Raw genomic sequence first — 19,633 nt, forward strand, 5'->3', positions numbered from 1 at the left:
ATAACTGTCAACTGCAATATATTCATTATTTCAGTATCGGCCATATTTGATGAATGTGGAGTTTCACAATGGAGATATTTATCGCAATATTCTTGTATTGAAGCTGAATATATTTATGTATTTGTGTTTATGTCTTTCTCCAGAATTGTAGAAAAGTCTTTCTTATGAAAACTATGAAACTATTAATTCAGCTACTTCATTGAGCTAATGTCAAATAGCCACAAGTCGGCGGTAGCAAAAATGGCCGCCGTGCGAGGTGAAATATGCACCATGAAACATGGCCTCAATAGTGTAAAAAACAGTAAAAAACTAATTAATGACCACAAGATAATGAATATTTTTGAAACAAAATGTAAACTAATATCAGCAAACAGGAAGACAATTTCAAAACTTGCTCATTGGTTCATTTACAGCTTATTCTTTTTATTTTTAAAGGATAAATAAAAATGGCTGCTCACGGGTCATGAACTCGGCGGCGCTCGCAGCTCCCTTCCGGCCGCCGGTCTCTCCGGTGACGCTGACGGTGTATTCCTGACCGGCCGCCAGGCCCGTCTGGGTGAAGCTGGCCCGGCCGCCCTCCACCTGCACGCTGATCTGCTGGTCGCTCTCCTTCTGTGAGCACACAAGGCATGAAGGTGAAGAAGACATACATATATATATATATATATATATATATATATATATATATATATATATATATATATATATATATACATACATATATATATATATATATATATATATACATACATATATATATGTATATGTATATATATATATATATATACATATACATATATATATATATGTATATATACATATATATATACATATATATATATATATATATATATATATATCTATATACAGATATATATCTATATATATATATATATATATATATATATATATATATAGATATATATCTGCATTAATCACAAATTTATTGCTATTTTGATCCCCGTATAACAAGGAAAAGGCAAAACAAGCCGGAAAATTATAAAATACAATACAAGTGTAAAAGACATAGTGAAGTTACTTAATTCCTCCAAAAGACCAAATAAATAAATACATACATACTACATTTCAATAACAAAAAAAGACACTTTTCTGTTTTAAACTGTGAATATACACGTTTTTGTTTAAAACCTCTTTGATTTTCGTATTTTTTTACTCATTTTATTATATTATTATTAAATAAACAGCAGAATTAGCAAATATTTCCTCTGCTGCAAGTCCATTTTAAATTCATAAAACACCAAGTTCAACCCTCAAGTTACCTACATTAATTATATCTGTGCTTTTACTCTGTAAACAGTAATACATCACATTTATTTAATTATACGGACCACTCATAAGATCAACAGAGAGGATGTTAAATAGAAGATGTGCTCTTATCTCTGAACACTGTCATTTTAAAACAGTTATGAAGGTGCAGCACCGTGACCGGCCAGCAGAGGGAGTGGTTTCCTCCTGTTTCTATTTATTGTTTATTGATTATTGTGTGTCGTTACAGACTCTGTCATCTTCTCGTAATGTCCGTCAGCTTCGCTTCACACAGAGTTCTCATTAATTCAGTGTATTGTTGGAAAACTGGGACTTCCCACCAATGAACCGCTGACTCACCAGTGGCTCCACTGGGAGCACTGGTTTCTAATGAATGTCCATTCATACTGAAGCGGCCCACAGCTGCTGGTCTCAGAGGTCGGTCCATGTAAATGAGGATGACGTCATTAAAACTGAGGCTGCAGATAAATTAACATTAAACAAGTGGCGGCTCTGTGGCGTCACCGCGGGGCGTTCAGGGACCGTGGTTCTTCCTGGACTCGAGGAGGTCGAACTGGGTTTCTGAGTGGCTCCCAGTCTGCAGGCTTATGACTGTTAATATGTTGATATACTATATATATATTATACATACACACATGATACTATATTTATATTATACTACACTTTATTTAAACAGTTGTTTGATACTCGGTTATATTGATGTACTCTATGAGTTGCATTATATTACTAACTATTACTGTGTATCTGTTATGTCCCCATATCATAACTTACAATATTGTCTTAATATGCTACTGATTTTAGCATCATATTCTGTATTATAAATATTACATATGTATTAATTAATACTAATAATGAATATAATAATATATGTATTGTCTCATATAATATAATAATCATCTGTCTGGTCGCTCAGATGTTTCATGAGATCGTTAACGGAATATTTTTTGGTTCTTAGAAAGAAAAAAGTAATTTAAAGACTTTGGCTCCAAAATAAACCGTAAAATATAAATGACTTGCAGCCCTAAAGAAGAAGAAGAAGAAGAAGAAGAAGAAGAAGAAGAAGAAGAAGAAGAAGAAGAAGAAGAAGAAGAAGAAGAAGAAGAAGAATGTTGTTTTTCTGTTGGTCAGGTAAACAACCCTCTCTCTCTCTCTCTCTCTCTCTCTCTCTCCCCCCATCCCCTCCTCTGTCACAGCTGTGGTCCGGCGGTGACGTCGTCCTCTGGCAGCCGCCATGTTTTTAAGTGTTTGCTTGTTTCCGGAGCAACGAGCATCACATCTGCATCTCTTCTCTCATTTCATTCATCCTTTCTTTCTGTTTTCATTCAGATCGGATCTTTCATTTGTTCTGTTGTCTTCTATTGAGTATTACTTTTATATGTTTATTTTTAACATCTTTTAGACACACCAGGGGATTAAATATCACTAAATATTTGGTAATCACATTTCCAGAACAGAATTTTTAAAAGCCAGGTTCATTATGTTTGTTTCATTTTGTTTTCATATTTGAATCAAAAGTTTTTTACAGAATTTTGGACAATTTTGTTAGCATAGCTTAGCATAACGACTGGAAACAGGGGAAAGCGCTAGCGGGCTAACAAGATAACACCCCAAATCAATAAATACATGTTTCTGTGCAAAAGTGTTTAAAACTTTTTACAAGGTTTTTGTGCTCGACTACAGTATGAACATTTTGATATATTTATGCTAAGCTAAGCTAACCAGCTACTTCTTTGACTTTTCTCTCTCTGTGAGTTCATGAAGAACATGACTCACTAAACATGAGTCATCTTGTTGTCTCTCTCTCTCTCTCTCTCTTCACTTCCTGTATTGCTCTCTACCTCTATCTCATCCGTCCATCACGCTGGCGGATGTGGGTAATTCCTGGAGCCGCCGGTCGGGTCCAAACCCTCAGAGTCACGTCTGGGGTCTAAACCGAGGTGACTGTGTGAAAACATGTTTGAGAGGAAGCCAGAACGTGTGTGTGTGTGTGTGTGTGTGTGTGCGTGTGTGTGTGTGTGTGTGTGTGTGTGTGTGTGTGTGTGTGTGTGTGTGTGTGTGTGTGTGTGTGTGATGTCATTGAAACCAGTGAGTTGGTTTTCTTTTCATCTCAGTGACGGATTTGATTCAGAAACTGATTTAGAAAATTAAGTTGAGTCTCTCTCTCTCTCTCTCTCTCTCTCTCTCTCTCTCTCTAATTTGACGTCACAAATACCAACACAATTAGTAAGGTTCTCGTCTTAATGCCTGCTGCTGCTGATCGATCGCACATGTTTTAGTTTTGAGGACCGACGATCAGGTGACGCCGAGGTCATGGACAGAAACATGAAATGTTGGATCAGGGCTCGATGTGTTTTTCAATCAAATGACTTAAAAATGACGTCATTTGTTCCCAGAACAAGTGAACGCATCAACACGGTCAACAGTAACATTTACATATGTAAACTCTTGCAAACAAATATTAAACATTTATTTTGAGGTGCACTGTGTTTCTGTTTGCTGTCCTTTTTTTTTATTTGTCGCCAATTTTTCAAAATGGTTGCAATTGACCGTCGTCAATACACGTTACACTAAGTCAAGTGCTTTATATTATTTTGTATAATATCTATTTAAAAGGTGCTGGATAGGAGATTGGGAGCATTTCGATTACCTATACGATAAGATAAGATAATCCTTTATTAGGCGGAGACATTTACAGGATTATATCAGCAAGTAAAGTGCAAACAAGAGAAGTAGTTAAAAAAAGATCAACAAAACAACTACAAAGAGAGACAAAACAACAAAAAAGAGACACAAAACAACCACAAAGAGACACAAAACAACTACAAAGAGACACAAAACAACAACAAAGAGACACAAAACAACTACAAAGAGACACAAAACAACTACAAAGAGACACAAAACAACAACAAAGAGACACAAAACAACAACAAAGAGACACAAAACAACTACAAAGAGACACAAAACAACTACAAAGAGACACAAAACAACAACAAAGAGACACAAAACAACCACAAAGAGACACAAAACAACTACAAAGAGACACAAAACAACAACAAAGAGACACAAAACAACCACAAAGAGACACAAAACAACTACAAAGAGACACAAAACAACAACAAAGAGACACAAAACAACAACAAAGAGACACAAAACAACTACAAAGAGACACAAAACAACCACAAAGAGACACAAAACAACCACAAAGAGACACAAAACAACCACTAAACGCAAAAAACAACTACTGAAAGACACCTAATGACGACAAAGAGACACAAAACAACCACAAAGAGACACAAAACCACCACAAAGAGACACAAAACAACCACTAAACGCAAAAAACAACTACTGAAAGACACCTAATGACGACAAAGAGACACAAAACAACCACAAAGAGACACAAAACAACCGCAAATATCAAAAACTACTGAAAGACACCTAATGACCACAGAGAGACACAAAACCACCACCAACACGTCAAACACAAACACAATCAGGGAGGAGATTCGTTTCTGGTCAAACGTAATTGAGAATGCGTTTGGGGGTTGTTGTGTGTTTAGGATCAAATCTAAAGTGTTTTGTACAAACTTGTGAGAGGAAGCCGCTGGTTTAGACCGATGGATCAGTTATTCAGAACTTATAAACTTGGCTTTTTGACCCAAACACCAGGAGAGGACTCAGCATCCTCTTCCTGGAAGAGACGGACTGGTTCCCGTCTCGAGGCTCCAGAGGATTACTTTGAGTTCACTGACAGATTTATGAGCTCAGATTTTGGTGGATGAACCAAAAAAGGAGCTAAAAATGATGCTAAAAGGGCAAATGTATTTATATGTATTTAATATCAGTGTCATTTTGATCTTAAGCCAACATCCAGTGAACGTTTGCATCAGTATTAATAAACCATGGAGCTGCTGAAGTCGGGTAGATGCTCGTTCTCATGGAAAATATACACAGAGTTGCCATTTAAAAAACGTCCTCATCCAAACCGTCGCACAGATATTCATTAAATCTAATCTGGCATTAAATGTAACATTCTTTATTTGAATGATTCCCCTTGGAGACTTGTTAAATGTGACTTCCTCCATCTGTAGAAGTCCTCAGCTCCTGTTTCCATCAGTTTATCCTTTTCTTAAACATTAAAAAAAGAATAAAAAACGAAAAGATGCTGCAGAGGAAGAGCCAACGTTCGTATTTTCTGCAGGTCAAAGGTCAGATTGTTTTGTTTGTTGTTCCTCAACATAACTAAGTATTTCACCATCGTTCCTCAACCTAACAGTTGTTTTGTTGATTGTATGTATCGTGTTATAATTGTATGCATCATGTTGTAATTGTATGTATTGTGTTGTAATTGTATGCATCGTGTTGTAATTGTATGCATCATGTTGTAATTGTATGTATTGTGTTGTAATTGTATGCATCGTGTTGTAATTGTATGCATCATGTTGTAATTGTATGTATTGTGTTGTAATTGTATGTATTGTGTTGTAATTGTATATATCATGTTGTAATTGTATGCATCATGTTGTAATTGTATGTATTGTGTTGTAATTGTATGTATTGTGTTGTAATTGTATATATCATGTTGTAATTGTATGCATCATGTTGTAATTGTATGTATTGTGTTGTAATTGTATGTATTGTGTTGTAATTGTATATATCATGTTGTAATTGTATGCATCATGTTGTAATTGTATGCATCATGTTGTAATTGTATGCATTGTGTTGTAATTGTATGTATTGTGTTGTAATTGTATATATCATGTTGTAATTGTATGCATCATGTTGTAATTGTATGCATCATGTTGTAATTGTATGTATTGTGTTGTAATTGTATGCATCATGTTGTAATTGTATGCATCATGTTGTAATTGTATGTATTGTGTTGTAATTGTATGTATTGTGTTGTAATTGTATGCATCGTGTTGTAATTGTATGTATTGTGTTGTAATTGTATGCATCATGTTGTAATTGTATGCATCATGTTGTAATTGTATGCATCGTGTTGTAATTGTATGCATGGTGTTGTAATTGTATGTATTGTGTTGTAATTGTATGCATCGTGTTGTAATTGTATGCATGGTGTTGTAATTGTATGCATGGTGTTGTAATTGTATGTATTGTGTTGTAATTGTATGCATCATGTTGTAATTGTATGCATGGTGTTGTAATTGTATGCATGGTGTTGTAATTGTATGCATGGTGTTGTAATTGTATGCATTGTGTCGTATGAGAATACGGTTCAGACAGTACAGGTTGTTCAAGGTGAGACAGTTTCAGTGTTCTGTCTTTAGACCTCACATTCATATTAAAGCTCCTTGAGGAGCAGCAGCTCTGAACGATGAACATCCAGCATGCTGGTCGTCTTGGTGCTGAAGCTCGTCTGTCAACAAACACATCTGCTTTCTGCATCACATCCAGAAGTATGTGTGTGTTGTTGATCCACGTTTGGCCTGTTTGCCTCTCGGTTGTTGAGCCGTGTGAATCTTTCCTCTATTACTCTTCCTTTAAAATAATGTGTTTCTTTTGAAAAGAGGGCTATTAATGAAGACTATAACCATTGCAGTCTAGTGTCTATACGTCACAGTAGTGTCAGTGTTGAAAGTGATGGAGTATGACTCTTACCAGGCTGGTGAAGGTGATGGAGTATGACTCTTACCAGGCTGGTGAAGGTGATGGAGTATGACTCTTACCTGGCTGGTGAAGGTGATGGAGTATGACTCTTACCTGGCTGGTGAAGGTGATGGAGTATGACTCTTACCTGGCTGGTGAAGGTGATGGAGTATGACTCTTACCTGGCTGGTGAAGGTGATGGAGTATGACTCGTACTGGACACGAGGTGGAGTCCAGTGCAGAGTGACGGACGTCTCTGTGATGTCTCTGGTGCTCAGCTGAGAAACCCCCACCATCGCTGGAAGACAGAGATTATTTTATTTATTTTAATAAATATTTTTATTTTATTTATATTAATGCATATTTTGTATGTATTTATTTTATTTATTTCATTTATTATTATAAGTTATTTTTATTTATTTTATATTTATTGTATTATTATTATCATATTTCGTATTATTATCAATTTATCATATAAATGACAAAGTTATTGCAATCAATACTGTCCATATATTCAATCATTATGTATTATTGTTATTATTATTTAATATTATTATTTTAATGTTAATATGGACTGCTGATCAGCTTTTTACAAAAATATTCCTGCAACAATTCCCACTTCCTGTCTGAAAGACCAGTTGAGTCTAAATGATCTTTTCACCAAAATGTGGCAGAATAAAAACTCCATTTCCCTCTCTGTCATTGGCTGGACTCGCTCCATCCTTGCGCTCTCATTGGCTGTTCACGCTGCAGAGAATTCAAATAAATCAGATGGTGTTTTTAGGTCTTTTCCTTCATGTGAAACTCGTCTTCCTCCCTCGTGTCTCTTTTTCTTTCTGAAGGATGAAGTGGAACAAATGAACCAACGAGTTTCTTTCAGTCCTGAAATGTTTTTATCAGCGTTTGGCATCAAGTGGTTCTCTAACTGGAACAGAAACCATGAAACAGAACAGATCTGCTGCTGGAAATGGAGATGAAGATGTTTTGGTCATTAAGGGTTTTGATCCAGACCAAGTTCAGGGTTATGGAGCTGAGCGAGGCCTCGGTCCAGATTAAGTAGTCTCTCTAGGTCCCTTTAGAACACCTCTCATTCTACTGCAGCAGGTCTGGACCTCAGTCCTGGTCCTGATGACGAGCTTTAAGAAGAACTCTAGAGAACCAGACCATCTTCTCTGTGGTGGTCTACTGATGGAAGTCTAGAGGACCAGGACTACATGAGGTCTACAGAGGACCAGGACTAGACTGAGGTCTATAGAGGACCAGGACTAGACTGAGGTCTACAGAGGACCAGGACTACACTGAGGTCTACAGAGGACCAGGACTACACTGAGGTCTATAGAGGACCAGGACTACACTGAGGTCTACAGAGGACCAGGACTACACTGAGGTCTATAGAGGACCAGGACTACATGAGGTCTACAGAGGACCAGGACTAGACTGAGGTCTACAGAGGACCAGGACTAGACTGAGGTCTATAGAGGACCAGGACTAGACTGAGGTCTATAGAGGACCAGGACTAGACTGAGACTATAGAGGACCAGGACTAGACTGAGGTCTATAGAGGACCAGGACTACACTGAGGTCTATAGAGGACCAGGACTAGACTGAGGTCTATAGAGGACCAGGACTAGACTGAGGTCTATAGAGGACCAGGACTAGACTGAGGTCTATAGAGGACCAGGACTAGACTGAGACTATAGAGGACCAGGACTAGACTGAGGTCTATAGAGGACCAGGACTACACTGAGGTCTATAGAGGACCAGGACTAGACTGAGGTCTATAGAGGACCAGGACTACACTGAGGTCTACAGAGGACCAGGACTAGACTGAGGTCCTTCACCGGTTCCTCATAAGACTCTCAGCTCAGTGGGTTCCTCTGACATCATGTTTCCCGTAAGCCAAATACCAAAAACCCCAAATCCAACATTCACTTATTCAGCTCCAAGCCGAGAGGTTTACTGCTGCAGAGGTTTGAAGAAAACTCCTTCAAAGAAAGTGCAAGAAAGCTACTTCAACTAATGCTAATTCAACTTCAATACTACTTTTTAAAAAGTAATGTTCTATTTAAGTTCTTATTAGTCTGGTTACTTTATCTTACTTTATATTTTACTCTGGTTTTTAATCGTATTCTTATTTCTATTCTATTAGCCAGCGTTTCTTCTTCTACATTTTATTATCTGGATGTAGTCTTTGATCAAACTCTGGCACAAGAATTTCCTTCAGGAATAAAAAAGGTTTATCTTATGTCTACTCGATGGTTTGAACTAATATTTAAACAGGACTTTCCCTTCACATCCTCCTAGTGTACGTCAATGGGAAGAAGTTTCTGAGCAGGAACGAGGTCCATTTAGGGACTTTCTAAAATCCTGGAGACGACCTCTAGCACACATCTGATTGAATATGATGGACAAAGTGTTTGTTGTATAAATTATGAAAGTATAAATGTACCCAAAAAAGTAACTTATTGAGTTGGGAAACTGTAAAACTTTCAAGGTCCACATAGCTTTTTTCCTGAACCTTTTCCTACAACTCATGGACTTCATCAGGGTGATCATGTGAAGTATTCCACTCCTTTTACTGCAGTAAAAGTACAAATATCACACTGTAAAAAAACGACAAATAAAACTTCTGCATTAGAAACTATATAGAATGTGATCAGTGAAAAGTACTTAATGTACTTATACTTATATCTGATGTTCATGGATTAATATTACTGCAGCATTTAATGTCCAGAGTTGAGTTTTTTTCCAGCTGATCCAAGAGTTTTTTAAAGAGTTTATTTTGCTGAAGAAGTAGAAGGATTTCCTGAACTCAAGTAAAGTAAGAATTACTGTAAAAGAAACAAAGAAAAGCCGGTTCAACTTAAAATAGTGTGTAACCTGGCTGCCTTGTTGAGTTAGACAAGCTAAGAAAATTAAATTGTCTGAACTTTAATTTAAGTTAATTCAACTAAGAACACAGAGTTGGGAAAGGGAAAGCTGAAAATACTCCTATCAACTTTAAACTTTAAGTTTAACCAACAAGACATTTTAAGTTAGACAAACCTAAATCCTGTTTCTGATATCCTGAGCTGTCATTTGAACTAATCTTCTGATTGGACCAATACTACTCGTACTTTTTAGTGTAATTGGAGGCAGAAGTCATCTCACAAGTTTGCATATTTTGGAACAAGTGATGGAACTGGACCCTCCAGGACACGGCCTTCATTCAGGGTTCTGTTGGGTTCTGTTGGGTTCTGTTGGGTTCGGTTGGGTTGGACTCACCGATGTCACAGTTGGGTCCGCTCATGCCGTCCTCACATTGGCTGCAGTCCGGCCTGGTGAACCCTCTCCGGCAGACGCACCGCCCCTTGAGGCACCGCCCCTTGCCGCCGCAGTTCCCGGGGCAGCCTTTGGCGCCACAGTCCGGCCCGGCGAAGCCGACGTCGCAGACGCACTTCCCGTCCACGCAGCGCCCCCTGCTGTTGCAGTCCCCCGGGCAGGATTTGTCGGCGCAGTCGTCTCCGGCGAAGCCGCCGTCGCAGACGCATTTCCCGTTCACGCACCGGCCGCGGTCGCTGCAGTCGTTCGGACACGTTCTCTCGGAGCAATCCGGCCCGCTGAACCCGTCGTCGCAGACGCACTCTCCGTCCACGCAGCGCCCCCTGCTGGTGCAGTCTCCCGGGCAGGATTTGTCGGCGCAGTCGTCTCCGGCGAAGCCGTCGGCGCAGACGCATTTCCCGTTCACGCACCGGCCGCGGTTGTTGCAGTTATCAGGACAGGCCTTTTTGGAGCAGTCCGGTCCGGTGGCTCCGGGATCGCACTCGCACTTCCCGTCCACGCAGCGCCCCCTGCTGGCGCAGTCCCCCGGGCAGCGCGTCTGGGAGCAGTCCGCGCCGGTGAAGCCGACGTCGCACACGCACTTCCCGTCCACGCACCGGCCGCGGTCAGCGCAGTTGTTCGGACATGCCGCCTTGGAGCAGTCCGGGCCGGCGAACCCGGGGTCGCACTCGCACCTCCCGCTCACACAGCGCCCCCTGCGGTTGCACTTCCCCGGGCAGGACTCGTCCGAGCAACTGGGGCCGGCGAACCCGGCGTCGCACGCGCACTTCCCGTTCACGCAGCGGCCCCGGCTGCTGCAGTTGTGGGGGCAGCCGGCCCGCGCGCAGTCGGCGCCGGTGAACCCGGGGTCGCACGCGCACTTCCCGCTCACGCAGCGGCCGTTGTCGTTGCAGTTCCCGGGACAGTCGGACTCGCTGCAGTCCGGCCCGTGGAACCCGGGGAAGCAGACGCAGCGGCCGCCCACGCAGCGGCCCTGGTCGCTGCACTCGTTGGGACACTCGTCCGCCTCCGGTTTGATGGAGCAGCCGGCGCCTGAAGCAGAGGAGGACACGAAGAAGAAGGTTTACACACTTTACGTTGCTTTACACGTCATGCAGGAGTTTACATGCCAGCTGGTCTTTGACTTTACCCGAATGTCTCGCTCTGAAGATTCAAAGAAGATTTAAATCCAACATGTTGAAGTAGTGTTTGGTCATTTATGGTTTATGTTTGTGTCTGATCTGGTGGCAAAAGGTAAACACCTTTTTATTCAGGAAGGCATTTTTTTACCTTTGTGTTGACATTGTCAGCTATTAATTTGTCTTTTTTTAATTAATTAAGGGTTGCTTTAACCATGTTTTAATGTTTGTTTATTTTTGTTTTACTATATATTGGCTCTGTGGCACTTAAGAAAAGTGCGTTTAAAAATGAAATTTATTATTATTATTATTACATCTACTCTGGATTGTTTTTTTTGGTGCACCTGCTATATTTGTAAATAAAAACTTTATTTTTGCATAATTTTTCCTTTGTGAGATATTTGATCTTTTATTGTAAATGGTTTCAAATCTAAAACAAAAAAAAGCAAGATGGTATTCAGTCATTCTTTTTTCCCATATTATTAAATATAATGTCACCATATATATTATTGTATAATAATACAATAAATACATCATAAAAAAGAAAATAAGTTAATAATTAATCGTAAAACTATGACATTATTGTTAATAATAATAATAATAATAATAATAATGAAACATTATTAACCATGACAAAAATAATACAAATAAAACACACTTTTATAACTTGACCTTCGAAATGTTTTTGACAACAGATAAAACACTTCATCAGTGTCCATGTTTATTTCTATCACAGTTTGGCACCAGATGTTTTAAACGTAACATTCTGAAGTTCTTGTCTGTGTTTACACAAACTCATAAATCTGAGTTTAGTTTGTTTTAAAGTGTCAACAATCCCCCAAAAAACACTGAAAATCACTTCAGTGTGTTGTGGTTCCTGCAGAACAAGCATCCTGATGATGCTTTGGTTTGCTGCCGTTTAGTTTAGAAGTGGAAGTTCATTTGAAACTTGAATCCTCATCCTTCTTGGTTTTTGTTGTGTTTTGGGGGGAAGGCTATAAATCCTCTCTCATTAGAGAGCAACGAGCTGCGCTTTGATTAATTTGAGGGAAGCTGCACTGGACTGGGATGAGAGGCTGACTGAGATCACACTGGGCAGCGAGCACAGGATGCACACACACACACACACACACACACACACACACACACACACACACACACACACACACACACACACACACACACACACACATTTAGCTCATGCTCTGAGCTCTGCCAGTTCATAATGGGATCATTATGACGGAGGACCTAACATAGTCTAATGGAGTCGAACATAAATTCGTCAAAATAATTGAACTGACAGAACAGTCACAAGCATAAATGTTCAAGTACCAAGTAGGTAATTAATAGGATTATGATTTATAGGGCCTACTGGGTGAAGGAGCAGGGGCCCGAAGAGACAGGGGGCCCTCAGCCTTTACTAAGTAAATGTCTCTCAAAGAGACATGTCCCAACCAGGAAGAGACTCAAGACGACCACAAAGAGACACAAAACAACCACAAAAAAACAACAACGATAAAGAGACACAAAACAACGACAAAGAGACACAAAACAACTACAAAACAACCACAAAGAGACACAAAACAACGACAAAGAGACACAAAACAACTACAAAACAACCACAAAGAGACACAAAACAACCATTTTGAGACACAAAGGACATGCCAAATGACACAGAAAGCAATTACAAAGGTACAAACTCACCTGCAAACAGACACAAACAATAACTTTGAAAAGAGGCAAAACAAACACAAAATGTCGACAAAGAAACATGAAACTAGAAAGAGACACAAAATAACTACAAAGAGACATAAAGAAATTACAAAGAGACATAAAGAAACTACAAAGAGACATAAAGAAACTACAAAGAGACATAAAGAAACTACAAAGAAAGAGGAAAAACTACAAAGAGACACAAAATAACTACAAAGAGACATAAAGAAACTACAAAGAGACACAAAATAACTACAAAGAGACATAAAGAAACTACAAAGAGACACAAAATAACTACAAAGAGACATAAAGAAACTACAAAGAGACACAAAATAACTACAAAGAGACATAAAGAAACTACAAAGAGACACAAAATAACTACAAAGAGACATAAAGAAACTACAAAGAGACATAAAGAAACTACAAAGAGACAAAAATAAACTACAAAGAGACATAAAGAAACTACAAAGAGACAAAAAGAAACTACAAAGAGACACAAAATAACTACAAAGAGACAAAAAGAAACTACAAAGAGACATGAAGCGACTCAAAAGATAAAAAGTAACAAGCACGAGAGGCTGACCTTGAAGCCGCTGAGCGACCTTGAAGCCGCTGTGCTCGTAGCTCGTAGCTCGTAGCTCGTAGCTCGTAGCTCGTGTGCAGGTGGCTCATCGTCTCATAATCGGAACACGGTTTATTCTGCAGATCAATGTTTTACTCTTTGATGATATTGGTTGCAGCTCCATGTTTGTTACATTTAATCATCATAATGTTCTGTTGATGTTTTTAGCTTTCTCGTGTTTGGCCCGGAGGGTTTCAGCTCATTCTTCTTTTACTCTTGAACTTTGTTTTTGTTTTCTGTTGTTGATTTTACTTTGTTTTTTATGTTTACTTTCAAATAAAACAGAAGAAAGTAGAAGTCTATTTTAATACTTGATTTAATTTATTCATCTGTCACCTGCAGCCACTGGTCATGCTTCAATGCTGTGTGTGTGTGTGTGTGTGTGTGTGTGTGTGTGTGTGTGTGTGTGCGTGTGTGTGTGTGTGTGTGTGTGTGTGTGCGTGTGTGTGTGCATGTGTGTGTGTGTGCGTGTGCGTGTGCGTGTGCGTGTGTGTGTGTGTGTGTGTGTGTGCATGTGCGTGTGTGTGTGTGTGTGTGCATGCGTGTGTGTGTGTGTGTGTGTGTGTGTGTGCATGTGTGTGTGTGACTGAATCTGACGAAGAGTTTTCAGCAGGAGACGATGACAAATACGTGGATGGTGAGTCAGACCCAACACTTATTACATTTATGTTTCATGTTATTGATCTGAGATGTTCTGCTTTCTATTGATACAACATGTCTTAAAGGGCCAGTGCAGGATGTTGTTCATTCACTTCCTGTTTCACATCCTTGAGATGCATTATCATTATTCTTATTATGAGATAGTATTTTATTTTTAGTGATGCTAAACTTGAGGCTAAACTTACAGAAAATATTAAATGACTGGATAATTTTTATCGTCTCTTTAACCAAATTAAAATCTACGATGTTGTTTTCCTCGTTGTTTGGAACTACATTTTTATCCGAAAACGTACACAAAATGAACATTGGAGTAGATGAGAAACTTAAAAAATGCTAACGCCAGCATGCAAACATGCTCACAATGCTAACAAGCAGGAATAATGTTCGAGCTAAACTTAGCTAGTGAGCTAAGTTTAGCTCGTTAGCGTTTGCTAATTAGTTTTGCAGGTTTTTGGTTCAAATGTTGACCAAATGTCAGTAGTTATCCTTCATGATGACGATGTTAGCCTCCATTTGTTCTCATTTTAAGCATTTAAAGTTTGCTGAATGGACTAATAGCGTCCCTGTTTGCGTTACCCGTTAATGAACAGACTGGATCACTTTCACGCTGAAGAAAACTTTAAAACGTGAATATCCTCAGTTCTGCAGAATCTCCTTCAATGGTTTCCAAGCTCATCCGTTGTTTTTTTTCAACCAAATTTCAAGGCAAACTATTCAATAGTTGTCTTGACGTTTTACTCAGAACCACAAATGTCCGCCACATGGTGGCGCCAGAGGGAAAGCCAGCGGAGTAATTAGAAGAAGAGGAAAGTCTGTTCGACATTCATCTACAAAAGGTTTAAATATTTCAGTCTGGATCTAACTGACTTCAAGACAATGGGAACGTTTCAGCAAACAAGGACCAGAGCCGTGTTTACACCGACATGCTGCAGTAAACAAATGCAACTACACAACAAACACACACACGTGTTGCTTCAGACCGCCGCAACGATGAGAGTCCAGACATTTATGATACCAAGATGATGGAGAGAGGATGTGTGTTTGTCTTCGTTAACTTTTAGGATCACTCTTTGGAACCTAATGGGTTCAACATCCCATCGTTTTTTTCTACATTTTAAATTTTGGGAAATGCACCATCTTGTTTCCAAAGGGACTAATAAGTATTATTAAGTACGTCCGAATAACGTAATGCAAAGTTTTACTGTGTTAAAGTGAACATGGCAAACATGGTGAATCATTTTTATTGAAAATATGTTTTTTTGCTTTTGATCTGTTTCTCATTACAGATTTATGTATTTGTCTTTTCTCCCCGGTGGCCTCAGTTAGAAAAACATGATGTCACTAAACATGATGTTTTGGACGTTCAAGTCAAAAACATAAAAACTAAAACTAAATTGTAGACTTTATATCTGCAATAGCAGTTTTTGTTTTTGGACACTCAGAGGCAGTAAATATATATTTATATTGAGATGGTGAATTAGTTTTTATTCCTACATCCAGTCTTTTGTGTTTGTGTCCACTGATGAACGTCCAATGTGTTCTCTCTTTCAGCTCCGTCTTTGGTCTCCTCCTCCTGAGGGAAATACCTGCAGTTTGCTGCGAGCACGTCGGGAACAACGAACGTTTTAAAGTTTTTATTCTGAAGACGACGTGTGAGAACGTTGAGAGAGAACCAGAACACTTACGCGGATAAAAAATATCAAAGTATTTTCATTTTAGCCTCTTTTAACTTGTGCCACAATTAAGTAGTGAATATTTAAAATTAGCACGTTACAACATGTGGTGACTCTTTATTAATGACTAATTAGCTGCTATTCAATATTTTACTGATCTAGCAGCTGGCTCGTTAGCTAGCTAGCATGCTAATTCCACCATGATGTCATGCTACAGTTACACACCATTAAAAGACTTAACTGTTTTTAAGTTAGCGTTCATGGAGGTCGTTAATTAGCTTCTGCTAATCGCTCATCTTTTTGTAGGTTGAGGATCAGACAATAGCTAAATGAACATGCAATAGCTAGTTTCCACCAGTAGAGGGCAACCCTGTGCATCTTTATAACTCAATATGTAGAATTAAAGTACTTAAAATGTTAAGATTAGGACCTGAATCCACCAGCAACACCACTAAAACCCATAAACCTCAGTTTCCAGCTGAACTGAGTGTGTTTTGTGTGTTTTGTGTGTTTTGTGTGTTTTGTTGGTTGTACCTTTGCTCTCCTTGGAGCTGCAGCAGCCTCCTTCAGCTCCTCCACATTTCTCCCTGAGGGTGGACACCTCCCTCTCCAGCCGCTCCAGGCGCTCCCGCAGGGCCGCGAAGTCCGCCCCGCATCCGCAAGACCCGGACCCGGACGGAACCAGTCTGATCCGATGGGTCAGGACCAGAGGGGAGCCGGGGCTCAGGTCGATTTCTTTCTCTGAGAGACGAACCAGGAACTTTAGATGTCTTCTGATACGACAGAATACATAATGACATGAAGAGAACGAGGTGCTCACCTCTCTGGCGGCCGTCAGGCGAGTCTCCCTGAGTCACCCAGTCCTCCGAGATCACCACCTGCAACCAGACAGTGTCTTTGTGTTAAGTCGACATCGATTAACGAGCAGAGCCTCCATTGCAAGACAGAAGCAATCAGAAGGAAATAAAATGAAGAAAAAAAAATATTGGAGAATTTTGAGAATTGTGAGAATTTTAAAAATTTAAAAAATTTAAAAACAAAAGAATTCTAAATAAAGAAATATGTTTTAATTACAATTAAAAAAAATATGAATAAAGAAATACATCATAATTATTATAATTATTAATATTAAAAACACATAACAAACACAAAACAAAGTCCCCTCACCAGCCCTCGCCTCACCTTAATGGAGTCCTGCTTGGCGTCCCTCTGGGTCCGTTGACCTCTGACCTGCAGCTGGTGGTAGGCCGATGGCGTCAGGAGGGCCGGGGCAGCCAGCAGGAGGACGAGGAGGGAGGGCATGAAGGGAAACATCTCCGGGTGCCGACCAGGAAAACGCTTCCTCGGGTTGAAGCTCAGGAAACGTGAGCGGACCGAAGCGGTTTGCTTGTTTTGCTTCCAGACCCTCGACAGGCTAGAAGCGCTGCAGCTGAAGGAGATCTCCGTCAGCCAGACGTCTGCCGGCCGAGCTCCTGGAAGTCCTGGAAGACAGAAGCACTCGTTTGAATCACCTGAACGTTTGACTTCGGCTGCAATCAGCAGAAAATGAGGCCGTTAGCCGTTAGCTGTGAACTGCTAGCTGTTAGCTGTGAGCTGTTAGCCGTTAGCCCTTAGCGTTAGCTATTAGCCGTTTATGACCCGACGACTCGCTCCATGAGATCGGGTCATTTATTGAGTTTATTTATAATGTTTCATGAAATAGAGCTTTGTGTCTTATTGCTTCAGCTTATTGTCTGTTTCAGTTTATATTAAAAAAAATATTTTATTTACTGCTCATGTTATCCAATGTATTACTACTTTTCAATGTAATGCTCAAAAATATGTTTAGTATAGTTTAGTAGACACTGGAAATGATGCACTTCATATGTTTGTTTACTCTTAAAACATCAACCTTTTGTTTTGTTTTTTATTCTTCAGTTGAATAGTTTATCTTTATTTATTTACCTCACTCTCAAGGCTATGCTATTTTATTTTACACATAATTATCATTATTATTCTTCATGCATTGTATATTTGTTTTCTTTTTGTTATGTTGCTTTTCTTCCGTTGTAATCTTTGACCAAACTCTGGCAACAAGAGTTTCCTTCGGGATCAATAAAAGTTTAACTTAAACTTGAACTGATCAATAACATCGATCCAACGAGCTTCTGATCAGAGTTTCACTTTTTAAATGTGAACTCCTTCACGCTGAAACACACGTAGTGTCTATAGAAAATAAATGATGACCGACCGAGGGGAGTTTTCCTGCAGCAGACGTTCAGTAGCCGAACAAAATCTACAAATATGAGCCGAACCCTGAATGATGTCATGACGTTTCCCCGAGGGTTCGATCCCCGGAGCCGCTCTGATGCGGTACGGCTTCTGCTGCCGCATTATTATCGATCTCTTGTACTATTGAGATTGCATTAATATTTAAAAAAGGTTGCAGCGTGTGGGATCTGTCGCCATCTAGTGGTGAGGTTGCAGATTGCAACCAACTGAAAACTCCCCCGATAACTCCTATTTAATTACATTATGAATTTCTACAGGAAAGAAAAAAGGAAATGTTGCGTTCGGGGTTCGTCCCCCGAGAAATGGGCTTAATGTGCCTTATTTTTTAATCATTATTATTAATAGTTAAATGCTAATTATTTACACACATCACAGCATTTAATTCTTCTTGAAATGTCTTTAAAATCATGTTCTATGAAATCAAAAGAACACATTTTAAATCACTGATGTGACAACAAATATTTTGACAAAAAAAGGACGTAAACAATGGAAGTAATTCCACAAAATAATCAAATAAAAATGATAACAAATACAAAATAACAAACAAAATACCAGAAACACACAATCATAAAGTTTTAGACACAAATGTGTTTTTGTTCTCCTTGGTTTTCTCCCCTTTGCATCCGATCATTTCTTTCTTCCCCAGACGAAGTTCAAAAAGCTGTTGAGAATAACGACAACAACAACAGAAGCTCCTCCAGAGAGGAAAGCAGATGAAGTGAAGCTTCACCTGGACTCTCTCGTTCAAACCGGGTTCAGCTGATCGCTCGACCTCTGACCTCTCTCTCCTCAAAGGGAACGAGCCGCCTGTAAATACCTCCAGCTGCTCCCGGAGGAAACCAGAAGGGCAAGAGAAAGTCCCTGAACGCACCATTACTATAGTGTGTATGTGTGTCAGTTTAACAATGTCATTAATTTCTAACTTGTATTTGAGACATTAGGTGTTTTTCTGTGTTCTTAATTATCACATTATAATTGAATGAGACCATTGTTAGTGGATTAAAACTGATAAAATATGACGACAGGAAGGAGTCACTTTTGGAGCTGCTCTTGTTGTTGAAGATGATTCTTTTTTATTTCATGCTCGTGATGTTAAAACGAGAACAAATGAGTCAGAGGAAGTTCATAAACACCCAGCTCTCATCTGGAGACGGCTGACCGTGTCCCGAGTGAGACACATGAAGCATAGACTTCTATACAACCACAGGAGTCGCCCCCTGGTGGCAGGAGAGAGAATGCAGCTTTAAGACATGAAGCATAGACTTCTATACAACCAGAGGAGTCGCCCCCTGGTGGCAGGAGAGAGAATGCAGCTTTAAGACATGAAGCATAGACTTCTATACAACCAGAGGAGTCGCCCC

At 39.5% G+C, this 19,633-nt stretch overlaps 1 protein-coding gene across 1 annotated transcript in view; it reads right to left on the reverse strand.

Moving 5' to 3' along the window:
* The window catches only part of tnxbb (tenascin XBb), a gene marked incomplete at its 5' end in the record, with an annotated part of 36,414 nt that extends 18,040 nt beyond the window's left edge, over positions 1 to 18,374 (reverse strand). The window contains 8 exons of the mRNA XM_079231953.1: positions 459 to 612; positions 7,077 to 7,192; positions 10,159 to 10,889; positions 11,076 to 11,247; positions 16,536 to 16,742; positions 16,822 to 16,879; positions 17,184 to 17,482; positions 18,296 to 18,374. Coding sequence (XP_079088079.1) covers positions 459 to 612; positions 7,077 to 7,192; positions 10,159 to 10,889; positions 11,076 to 11,247; positions 16,536 to 16,742; positions 16,822 to 16,879; positions 17,184 to 17,482; positions 18,296 to 18,374 — 1,816 coding nt within the window. The remainder of the gene's footprint in view (positions 1 to 458; positions 613 to 7,076; positions 7,193 to 10,158; positions 10,890 to 11,075; positions 11,248 to 16,535; positions 16,743 to 16,821; positions 16,880 to 17,183; positions 17,483 to 18,295) is intronic.
* Between the last annotated feature and the right edge of the window lie 1,259 nt (positions 18,375 to 19,633).

The sequence above is a fragment of the Taurulus bubalis genome (assembly GCF_910589615.1).
Source record: "Taurulus bubalis genome assembly, chromosome: 16".
NCBI lineage: Eukaryota > Metazoa > Chordata > Actinopteri > Perciformes > Cottidae > Taurulus > Taurulus bubalis.